Genomic DNA, 12488 nt, shown 5'->3' with positions numbered 1-12488 from the left:
CATCTACGGCCGTTCCAGCCATTCCCAAGTGTGAAGAGTAGTGGCTGGTGACATTCGTCCCTTGTTGATGTTGCTAACACTGACATTATCTGCTGCTTAGTTGCCCATGTTCAGAGGGCAATGAAGTGTCAACCACATTGCTGTGGCCCTTCCCTGGGACATTGATAAACACAGTAAAAAGTCTGACAACACCAGGTTTAAGTCCAACCGATTTATTTGATAGTAAATTCACTAGCTTTTGAGGTTACCCTCTTCGTCAGGTGAATGGAGAGTTCTAGTGACAAACATTAATTGCCTCAATCAGGGAGCTCATATTCCAAAGCTCCACCTGATGGTTATCATTAAAGTACTTAAATGCATCTGTCTACCTCTTTCTACGTTTCTTGTGGCTCCCTCTCTGTCATTCTTTCTCTATGTCTCTCTGTGCCTCTGTCTCTCTCGATGTTTCACTGTGTCTTTTGCTATCTCTCTGCCTCTCCCCCACTCTCCCTCTCTCTTCCCTCTTCCTCTGTCCCTCCTGCCCCCCCCCAGTGTCACTCTCCTACTCCCACTCTCTGTCCCTCTTTAACTTATTTGTCTGTCTGCCACCCCCCCACACACACCTCGCTCTGACTTTTGCTCTTGTTTTGTCCATTGTGCTTTCTCAGTCTCACTCTTCCCCATTTTCTCCTGCTCTGTGTCTCTATATCTCTGTTTCTATCTGTCTCTGCGTATTTCCTTCTGTGTCACTCTTTGTCTCCCGTTTCCTTGCCCCTCCCCCCCCCGCCTTGTCTCCCTCTCCCTCTCGTATTACAAACTCCAATCTGTCTTCCTCTATCTCCCTTTATCATTCCCTGTCCATCTCTCTCGCCATTTTCCTCACTATTTCTGCCTTTCTCGTTCTGTGAGACTCTGTCTTTGCCTCTCTTCTATCTCTCTGTCTCCTTGTTTATTTTCCTGTACCTGTTAGAAACTCTTTCAAATTCTTTTGCTCTCCAAGTCTTTGTGCCTTTTCCTCTCTCTGCCACTCTCTGTCTAATAATCTCGCTGTTGCTAACATTGTCCAGTCGCTCTATCTGTCACTCTTTCTGTCGCTGTGAGGCTGTTTGGTGATTTATAGTTTGAATGCCTAATAGGAAGAGTCAGAGGTCTTGTTGTTGTCATTTCCTCTCAGGCTGTATTGAGTTCAAAAATTACAGTAAGGGGATATTTCAGTAGATTTTTTAGCTGCTGCCTGAACTGAGTTTGTGTCACGGCATAAATAGCAGTATTTGTACAGCAACTTGTGAGTTGCAGCATGAAGCCCAATTCCATAACATAAAAATCTAATCTAAAATTAAACCCCAAATCATACATGCGATTCCATACTGAATAAACCATGAATGTTGACCATAAGATAATGAAATTGGCTGAGATAACAAATAGGAAAATAATGGATTTCCTTCGACTCTCCATCTCTGGGTCTCTGGGATTGTCCCCGCTGCTGTGAGCCCGGAGTCTCCTGCGGGCTCTGTTGCTCACTAAAATGTGTCTGACGGTGAGAGCATTGAGCAACAGAATCAGGACGAATGGGGCACATGGAGTTAGAATGTAATGGAGGAACTCGATTGTTCCCCAGACCACAGAGTACATAACACCACCTGTGAACTCACAAAACCAGGGGAGGTTGCGCAGCCAATATGTATTTAATAACATAAAATACCAGATAATGTTCTTTAAACAGCTCAGCACCGTCACTGTTCCCAGAACCACAGCCGCCGATTTCTCAGTGCAATATTTACTTCTCAGCTTGGGACAACAAATGACCACAAATCGATCAAAGGTGAAAGTGACGGTGAACCAGACAGAACAGTCAGTGGCTGCATAAAGCAGGACGGCGTGGACGTTACACACGGGGAGAGAGCGCACAAAATAAAAGTGTTCCCAATAAACAATGGGAATGTGTCTCAATATCAGGTCGAGGATAATGACCAGCAGATCCCCCACTGACATCGCTACCAGGTAACGAGTGACACATTTGGACAGACCACAGTTTCTGCTCGTCAGTGTCACAATTGTGATTATGTTCACTGTCAGGAAGGAAATAAAGAATAAAATTAGATATGATTCAATGGAAGGAATTACCATTTAGACTTACGATGGGTTATTTTTTTTTTAAAGTACAAAAACACAACAATTGGAATTTTTTTTTTTAAGCCAGCACGTCTTTTGGAGTGTGAGAGGAAAGTAGAGCATCTGGAGTAAACCTGTACAGACACAGAGAGAATGTACAAACTCAACACAGACAATGACCCAAAACTGGAACTGAACCCAGGTCCCTGATGCTGTGAGACAGCAGTACTAACCACTATGCCACTGTACTGCTCCTTGGTAGTGACACAAAGTTAACATTTGGGAAAGAGCTTTCCAGGGAGTCGTCAACATTATCCCTCACTCAGCTACAGGTAAATATCCCCTGGGCCTGTGAAGGATTTGGAGGGTAAGAAGGATGAGGCAGTGAACCCTAACAGAAGATGCGGAGTGGAGTCCTGTAGGTGGTAATCTGTTGTCTCTCAGGCAGCTCACTGACAACTCCCGCAACAGAGCTGGTACCAAACAGTGTTGGTTTGACCCTTTCCTCTGGACAATACTAACAGTTGGCAGAGGGAGATCCTGATGCCCTGAAGCACAGAATCTCTATTATATTTACATCTCCATGAGTCCTCTCATGGCAGGAATGTTGTCAATATATGCACCAGGTAAAAACTCTAACAAAGGCCAGTACCAAAGGAAAAGCCAAGCAAGCTGCCTAATGACTCTCATCCTGTGACTCCGACATCCAATATTATGAAATGCATGAAAAGGTTAGTCATGGCATTAATCAGTTCCGGCTTCCCAGACAGCCTAGATCCACTACGGTTCACTACATCCACAACCGGTCCAAAATCCCATCTCTCTGACACTACAGTCAACCCTGTGACACCGACTCATGTTTTTCGACGACAGCTCAGCCATTAACACCATTATTCCTATGCATGTGTCTGTGTGTATGTGTGTGTGTGTGTGTGTGAGCACCAGAGTACCTGATGAGTGCTCCTAAGTGTGTGTTATTCCGGAGGCTTACAACAATTTTGGCTTCTGAATTTCTGTGTGAGTGGGAGTAAGTGTCTAAATCTGATTGCTTCTATCAGTAAATGTCTCTATTAATACATTTATGTTTGTGTTTCTGTGACTCCAGGAAAGTTTGTGGTTGTACAGGGGACAGTGTTGTTGCCTCATAGCACTAGGCTCCCTGGTTCAATTTCAGGCTCGGCTACTCTCTGTGCAGAGTCTACTCGTTCTCACTGTGTCTGCGTGGGTTTCCTCCAGGTGCTCTGGTTTCCTCCCAAAATCTGAAAGTTGTGCTGGTTTGATGCATTGGCCGTGCTAAATTCTCCCTCAGTGTACCTGAACAGGCGCCGGAGTGTGGCGACTCAGGGATTTTTATAGCAACTTCATTGCAGTGTTAATGTTTGCATACTTGTGACATTGATGAATGAATTTCAATACGAAACATGTTTTCTCTTGAGATCCTGCTGTGCAAACAGGATCAATAAAATGCATCCTGCAGCCCGGTGACTGGGTGGGCAATTGGCAGTGAGCTGGCGTTACATACAGATGGTAAAAAAGGATTCTGCTTTATTTTTTCTCACAAAGGATTAGTGTTAGGTCACATGTCTATGGATAGTCACAGCACACAGAAGACACCCTAGCCCATAGGTCCTGAGACAATTGTCAGCGGCTGAAAGAATTAATAACAGGATATAGGGATTCAACAGAAACAACAAGAGCAGCAAACCCAGTACAGTAAATGACAAGGAAATCAATACAGTTAAACAGCCTTTCTCGAACTAGGAACTGGGGGCAGAACTTTACAGCCTCACTTTTCCGAAAACTGCAAAATCCTCCCCATGTTCAACAGACCTTCCCATGCTCTGACCCTTGCCTGCTCCGATTCCAGTGGCAGTCGGACTGGTACAATTCCAGACAGGGACTTACCCGGAACTCCAACAATCGCCAAGATGGGATAGTAAACGTACTGAATCACCTTCAGTAGACCTTCAATCCGATAAGCTAATGGTATCCTCCAATCATCTGAGGTAAACATAGAAATCCAATGGAAAAAACTTTTGTCCATGGCTGGAAGCTCCCAATCCATTGTTCCCAGATTCTGATCAATTGTTGGAACTTTCTGGGTCATTGTTCCCAGATTCTGATCCACTGTTGGAACATTCTGGGCCATTGCTCCCAGATTCTGATCTCTCCTCTCGCTCCCTCTCTCTCCACAGCCGCTGATCGCTGTTAGTGTTGGAGTTGTCGCTCCCGCTGACTCAATGGGACAACACATTGAACGGAATCCCTTATTATTAGAAGGGGGAAATCCTTCCAGGCACACTAATCAGATCCATGGAGACTCACATCAATTACAGTCACTAAACAAACAGCTTCACCTCACCCTGTTCAAACCAACACTTTTTACACGCAAAGAAGAGAATTTACAGCCTAGATGGGGTGTTGAGGTTCAGGGAAGTATGGGAAGTTGGAAATAATGGAGAGGCAGACATGACTGTGCAGAAGGAGGCCATATGGCCCAACGAGTCTGTACCGAATCTCCGACAGACCATCCTACCCGCATTGGAATGATCATAGTATATGTTTTCTTTTAAGATCAATGTTAATGTTTAAGTGTGGAGACTTGAAAGCGCCTCTCAATGCACACATATTATTGGTTTGACATAATTTACTTCAGCATTAACATAAACCTATTTATATTATATCAGGATGTGCCCGTAAATATTACTGTAAGGATAATACACATCATTGAACTTTTTGTCATTCATCACCTCCAATAAATTCGTGACTTGATTCATTAAGCGCTAAAATCATTCATCATTTTTGTTCCAGGCTTTAGAGTAAGAACAAAGAAAATTACAGCACAGGAACAGGCCCGTTTGGCCCGCGAAGCCTGAACTGACCATGCTGCGTCAACTGAACTAAAATCTTTCCCCTTCCAGGGTCCATATTCCTCCGTTCCCAACCTATTCATGTAGTTGTCAAGACGCCTCTTAAAAGTCACTACCGTATCCGCTTCCACTACTTCCCCCGGCAATGAGTTACAGGCACCCACCACCACTTCTGTAGAAAAAAAAATCTGCCTCGTAATCTCCTTTAAACCTTGACTGTTACACCTTGAACCTGTGCCACCGAGTAAATGACTCTTTCACTCTGGGGAAAAAAAAACTTCTGACTATCCACTCTGTCCACCCCTCTCATAATCGTGTAGACTTCTATCAGGTCACCCCTCAACCTCTGCCATTCCAGTGAGGTCAAATTACGTTTTTCCACCTCTCCGCCCAAGTCTCCAATCGATCCATATCTTGCTGCATCCTCTTATGGTCCTCACCGCTATCTACAAATCCACCAACTTTTGTATCATCCACAAACTTGCAACCGTTGTGTCATACACAATGTTGCAAAAAGGGAAGTTTTCAGCTCTGATCCCTGAGGAATGCCACTTCTCATAGCCATCATTCAGAAAAAGACAACCTCCCACTGTTACCCTCTGTCTTCTTTGACCAAGCCAGTTTTGTATCGACCTTGCCAGCTCACGTCTGATCCAATGCGATTTCATGTTCTGCATTAGCCTGCTAAGAGGGACCTTGTCAAAGGCCTTACTGAAGTCCATGTAGATAACATCCACTACCTTAACCTCATTAATCATCTTCCTCGAAAACACTCGACCAAGTTAGTGAGACACGATCTCCCCTTCACAAAACCATGTTGCCTCTCACTAATACGTCCACTTACTTCCAAATGGGAACAGATCCTTCTCGAAGAATCCTCTTCAATAACTTTCCTACCGTTGATGTAGGGCTCATGGCCTGCAATTAACTGGATTGTTCTTGCCACTTGAAGCATAGAGAGCAAAATCACTAGCGACTGCATTGTGGTGGCACAGTAGTTAATAGTGTTGCCTCACAGTGCCAGGGACCAGATTTTGAGTGCTGGCCTTGTTCACTGTGTGGAGTTTGTGTGTCCTCCCCTGTGTCATCATGGGTTTCCTCCAGGTGCTCCGGTTTCCTCCCACAGTCCAAAAGACCTGCTCGTTAGGGTGCATTTGCCATGCTAAATTCTCCATCAGTTTTGCCCGAACAGGCGCCAGAGTGTGGCGACATGTGGATTTCCACAGTAACTTCATTTCAGTGTTGATATAAGCAGACTTGTGACATTTCTAAATAAACTAAACTCCTCGTGTCCATCCAAACCAAAGATATATTCCAATAACCTCAACATAAGTTAGGGAGGAAATGGCCGAGTGGTATTATCACTAGACTATTAATTGAAAAACTCGCCTAATGCCTGGTGGATCATTGGGTCGTAATCCCACTACAGCAGATGGTGGAACTCGAACTGAAGGAACGTGACGGTCTATTGCTCTCAGAATCTGAGGCATTGCTGTCTATTCTTCTCAGGTTTTTATCCAGTATTGGAACATCGTAGCGTATTGATCTCAGATTCTGATCCAGAATTGTAACATTGCAGTCTATTGTTCTCCAGTGCTGCGGAATTTTTGTTATGAAGTGAAGTTGAATAGACTGGGGAATCCGCCGCCCTTTCCTATTCTGGCCTACACATCACTCCAAATCCTCATCACTATGCTTATTTCATAACTATCCTGTAAAAGGGTTAAGAAAGCCATTGAGTTGATTGGTAACTAGACACAAGCTACAAATGCTGGCCCAGCCAGCGACATCACGTCCATGAATGAACGTAAATAAAAATATTCATTCACATTGTGTTTGCTTTCTTGTGGAAAATGGTGACACAACTGGTGTATTATTATTATTTAAAATGGGTTTCCTTTACTTATTAACCTTACCTAACCAGTGGATTGGTGTGATGTCTCACAGCACCAGGGGCCTGGGCTCGATTCCTGGCTTGGGTCACTATCTGTTCAGAGACGACATGTTCTTTCCGCGTCTGGGTGGGCTTCCCCCGGCTGTTACGATTTCCTCCCAAATTCCAGAGATGTGCGGGTTAGGTGGATTGGTCATGCAAAGTTACCCCTTATTGTCAGGGGGATTAGCGAGGGTAAATGTGTGGGGTTATGGAGATAGGGCATGGGTTGGTTTGTGTTCAGTGCAGACTAGAATCGCCTCCATCTTCACTGAAGGATTCTATGATATTCCCTATGTTATTAAGGCAGGTGTGGTTCAGAACGGGAAAACTGAACAACCTTTACCCAAAGACAAGACATTGCACGTATTACAAATGCCATCTCACAACAGAACATTTTGTGAAACTGAGGGAAATGGAGAGCATGTTTCATTTCGGTGGTCTTTTATTCGGAAGAATTCAGATATTTAGGTTTTTTCTAACCAGTGCAGAGTCAGGGAAAAGACAGAGGGAGAGGAAGAAAGAACAAATGGTCTTGTGATAAGAGGGAAGGCTGGAGTTTTTTTTTATTTGACAAAGAGAATGATGCTAAGAGACAATAAGAAATCTCACAACACCTGGTTAATGTCGAAAAAGTTTATTCGGAATCACAAACTTTTGGAGCGTTGCTCCATCCTCAGGTGAGTGGAGAACTGGACTTACAAACACGGCATATATATACTATAAACACACACTGATGCAAATGCAAGTAAGTAGTTGGAATGCGAGTCTCTACAGGTAATTAAGCCTTTAGAGCCACAGAAAATGCAATTGTCGAGAGGATGACTCACAGGTTAAAGAAGCATGAATTGTCTCAAGGCAGGATAGTTAACAAGATTTCACAAGCTCAGGCCAAATACTGAGAACGATGTGCAGTACAGCAAGAACTCAACATTGAGGCCGTCCTCGTGCAGAACTTGGCTATCAGTTTCTGCCCGGTGATTTTGCATTGCCGTATGTCTTGAAGGCCACCTTTGCACGACACTGACCCAAAGATCGGAAGATGAGCGGGCTTGACTGCTGACATTTTCCCCGATCAGCATTGCATCGACCTCCTCAGAATTTAAACACAGGACATGACCGACTCATTATCCTTCATCATCCGGTACTTTCACGGACCAGAAAAGCTATGAGATCGGAGCCTTCAACATGTCATCGATGAAGACGAACATCTGGTCAAGGCCTCCCCATACCCCCAGTACCTGCCTTCAGACAACCACACAACCTCAAACACACAATTGTTGCAGCAAACGACCCAGCCTTCAGGAAAATAGCGGTCTGGACACCAGACACAACCTCTGTAGGACGTGCCGGATCATCGACATGGATATCACCATCACAAATGAGGACACTATCCAGCAGGCACACGATACATACTCATGTGACTCAGTCAATGTGGTCTACCTTATGCACTGCAGGAAAGGATGCCCCGAGGTGTGGTACATTGGTGAAACAATGCAGACTCTATCACATTGTATAAGTAGATACCGCAGGACAATCACCAGGCAGGAGTGTCCCCTTCCTGTCGGAGAACAGGTTAGCAGTCAGGGGCAATCAGCCTCTAATCATTGGGTCAGCGTTCTCCAAGGCAGCTTTCAAGACACATTACAATACCAAATCACTGAGCAGAGACCGATAGCCAAGTTCCACCTGTGTGAGGATGGTTTCAACCCGGACCTTGGGTTCATGTCACACTATATGTAAACACAAACATTTGGCCGGAGCTTGCAAAATTCTACTAATTGTCATGGTTTGAGACAATGCATACCTCTTTAACATGTGATTATCTCTCTCTCTATTCGCATTATCTGTAACTGTAAAGACTTGATTGCCTGCAAAGACTTACTTGCCTGCAACCATTACCTTGCAATTCTGTCGATCTATATAGGCCCTGTTTGTGAACTCTCCATTCACCTGATGAAGGAACAGTGCTCCAAAAGTTGCTACCAAATGCAGCTGTTGGACTTTAACTTGGTGTTGTGAGACTTCTTTCTATGACGACTCCAGTCCAATGCCAGCACCTCTACATCATGGCTATCACCAACAGCAACAAACCATCGGTTCAAAGTGGAGAGGATCTTCAACGATACCACCCACATCAACACAAACATCAAATTCCTACAAAATGCAAGAAAGCAAACAAGGTCCCAAAAGGATACAGGTCACGAACTCAGTCAATGCGGCCGACAATACAGATTATGCCGAGAGACGTTGCTGTTGCATCTCTCTCACACTCCTCACCCACCTTGTACATTACTCTACAGCGGGTGTCACAGCCTGGAAACTAAGGTAGAGACAATATTGAAGGTGGCAGTGCAAGTGGAGAGTGTGGTGAAGAAAGCCTATGGTATGTTAGCCTTTATAGGAAGGGGTATAGAATATAAGAGCTGGAGTCTAATGTTGCAGTTGTACAGAACGTTAGTTAGGCCGCATTTGGAGTACTGCGTCCAGTTCTGGTTGCCTTACTACTGGAAGGACATGGAGAATCCGGAGAGAGTGCAGAGGAGGGTTACCAGGATGTTGCCTGGTATGGAAGGACTGGGGTATGAGGAAGGACTGAAGAAATTGGGGCTCTTTTCCCTTGAACGAGCCGACTGAGGGGGATCTTATAGAGGTATATAAGATTATGAAGGGTATAGATAGAGTAAACAGAGGTAAGCTATTTCCTATAATAGAGACACGTAGGGCAAGGGACCATGGACTTAAGGTGAGGGGGGAGAGGTACAACACAGATATTAGAGGGAGGTTTTTCACACAGAGGGTAGTGGGGGTATGGAATGCTCTGCCAGGTAAGGTGGTTGAGGCAAACACGCTAGAGTCCTTTAAGAGTAACTTAGACAGGCACATGACTGAGTTGGAGATGGGTGGATATAGGAGATCCTTTTAAATAAGGGTCATTAACAGTGGGGCGTCCCTGGTAATGTAAATGGGTATAGTATGATAATAATGTTTTTTCTCTTTTCATTCGCAGGTTTAAAACGGCCCACCTCGTGTCCAACGAGGGGCATACACGCGATGGGTCGGACTGGGACTGCTCTTGGTTGTTCGAGATTGGCCTAGTGCTTCATGTCGTTAGTGTGTGCCTAAACTGGACCAGATACTGGGCAAGACGACAGCTCAGTGACTATCGCTGATTGCTGTGCAGACACATGGATTTGGGCCAGTGTCTGTGGGAGTTTGCGCATTCTCCCTGTGCTTGTGTGGGTTTTCTCCGGGTGCTCCGGTTTCCTCCCACACCCCAAAGAGGTGCTGTTAGACTGATTGGCAGAAATAAATTGTCCCTAAATCAGTTTCCCTCAATCTGGATGGCCATAAAACATTAGACAGGGGTCGTGGGTAGAGAGGTGGACTGGTGGTGTTGAGATGGCAGCGCAGGCTCGTTGGGCCGGAGGGCCCGTTTCCCGGGCTGATTTTGTTCTTTATCTTTGTTCTTATTCTGAACTTGTGCTCAGGACACAGCAGACCAGAAAGTACAGGCCACCAAACAGACAAGACAACAAAACTACACCATCTGCATGGACAACAAGAAGATGAAACTTGAGAAACTCGACATTCCCACCAGCAGCAACCAAGCCTCCCTCGTACCACAGTAGAAAACAGTACCAATACAGTGAAGTCCATTGTCAACTTGCCGGACTACACCCTTCAACCAGATGAAGTCGAAGTTCTCAGTCGAGGGCCCAATTTCTGCCCCACTAACAAAATGGACCCATTGGTCATGCGGCAGAAGGAGAGAAAAACATCAGTCGAATGAGGGTCAGGCAGCCCTTCGACAAGCCTCTTGAGGATAACAGCCAACCCAATGAGACAACCAGATTATCTCAGCTGATGAAGGAGCAGCCCTCCAAAAGCCACGATCACAAATAAAACTACTGGACTTTAAGCTGGTTTAGCAATCAAATATCTGTTTGACTGAAACAGTCGTTTAGTAATCCCGCCTCTGATTGGCTGAGGCGGTCGCTGTACATTCCAGTTTCTTACATGATGATGCGGTCAGTTATGGAATTAGTCTCTGATTGGTTGAGGTGCCTGTTCAGCCAACAGACACCTCAACCCTGACTGGCCGAAACCCTTACTGGCCGAAACAGTCATTTAGCGATCTAACCTCTGATTGGCTGAGGTTGTCGTTTAGCAATCCTGTCTCTGATTGGCTCTGGCAGTTGTTAGAAATCTAGTCTTTGATTGTCTGAGATGGTCAGTTATTGACACAGTCTATTATTGGCTGAGGAGGTCAGTTAATCATCCAGGGCTTATTTGATGTCACTCAGTTTTGTCTCTTCATTAAATTAGTAATTGTTGTAACCGGATATTTCACCGCGATTCTGATCTCCTCCCTGAACTTGGATTGAGTCACTGCATAAATAAATGTGTTTGTGCAGCAATTTAAATCCCGCAGGATAAATCCAACTGTTTGAAATGTATATTCAGGAATACTGAGGTAAACTAATCCTCTCACATCTGCATAGAAAAATTTTACAACATAAACCGACCAGAGCAGAATGAATGCTCCGGATATGCTAAAGAGTAAAATCATTGACTTCCTTCTGCTCTCCATTTCAGGGTCTCTGCGATTATCTCCCTTAGTCTGAGCCTTCAGCCCCTTCCGCACTCGACTGGTCACTAAAATGTGACTGACTGTTAGAGCATTAATCAACAGGATTAAACTGAACGGGAGCAGTGGGGTTAAAACCTGATTAAACCAGTTAAAACCAATCCACCCAGGATCAGTCCAAGCGCTTGTCTTGGGAGTACAGCCCCACTTGGCATTGTCGATTATCAGTCGATGTTCATATACAAAGTAGAAGGGAATGTTTTTCACAGAGAGCAGCATGCCAGATGTTGCCAGAACTACAGCTGCAGTTTTCCCAGTGCAATATTTAGTTTTCAAGTTTTGGCAACGAATGGCCACAAATCGGTCAAAAGAGAAAGTGACGGTGAACCAGACAGAACAGTCTGCAGCTGCAGTCTCCAGGACAGCTTTAACCCGACATACAGATGTGAGGGTCAGGAAATTCAGGGGGAAATAATAATAATTTATGTAGTTGAGAATGGGGTTTATGATGATGAACAGTAGATCCACCACTGCCATGGCCACCAGGTAGCGAGTGGTGCAGGTGGAGAGGCCACACTTTCCCCCACTCAGGATCACAATTCCCAATAAATTAACTGTCAGAGAGAGAAAAAAAAACAAGAAATAAGAACCTGAAAATTAGTGAGAAAAAATCTGAATATTTTTCCATGTCTGAACCGACAATAAGGAGAAGATTTCAACATCAATCCAATGGGCAGGAGTTCCCGATGTGGCGCAGTTGTTGGAGGAGTTCAGTTAGAGATTAACATTGCAGACTGGTAAGTGCCAATGTAACACTGCTGGTTAATTGTGACAGGGGATCAGAAAGACATGAATTACACATCTATCAACGTAAATGGAGCAAATCTGCAAATTCTGATCAGGCAAATATTACTGAAAGGTTCGATTTCTCATCTGATCTGTTTTACAGGGTTAATTGACGGGTTTCCTAATTGAAGCCGAAATGGACAGAAGTATGTCAGAG

The 12488-nt window shown here is 44.7% G+C and overlaps 1 protein-coding gene across 1 annotated transcript in view; it reads right to left on the bottom strand.

The window, feature by feature from the left end:
- Window positions 1-1149: 1149 nt before the first annotated feature.
- LOC145362431 (putative G-protein coupled receptor 139) overlaps window positions 1150-12488 on the bottom strand; it is a 35644-nt gene continuing 24305 nt past the window's right edge. The window contains exons 2-3 of the mRNA XM_080218462.1: window positions 3997-4092; window positions 1150-2048 (exon numbers count right to left, since the gene is read on the bottom strand). Coding sequence (XP_080074588.1) covers window positions 1150-2048; window positions 3997-4092 — 995 coding nt within the window. The remainder of the gene's footprint in view (window positions 2049-3996; window positions 4093-12488) is intronic.

Source organism: Carcharhinus amblyrhynchos, unplaced genomic scaffold (assembly GCF_965287045.1).
Source record: "Carcharhinus amblyrhynchos unplaced genomic scaffold, sCarAmb.v2.hapA scaffold_38, whole genome shotgun sequence".
Classification (NCBI taxonomy): Eukaryota; Metazoa; Chordata; class Chondrichthyes; order Carcharhiniformes; family Carcharhinidae; genus Carcharhinus; species Carcharhinus amblyrhynchos.
The sequence above is the reverse complement of the archived record's forward strand: the minus strand, read 5'-3'. Positions and strand labels throughout refer to the sequence as shown.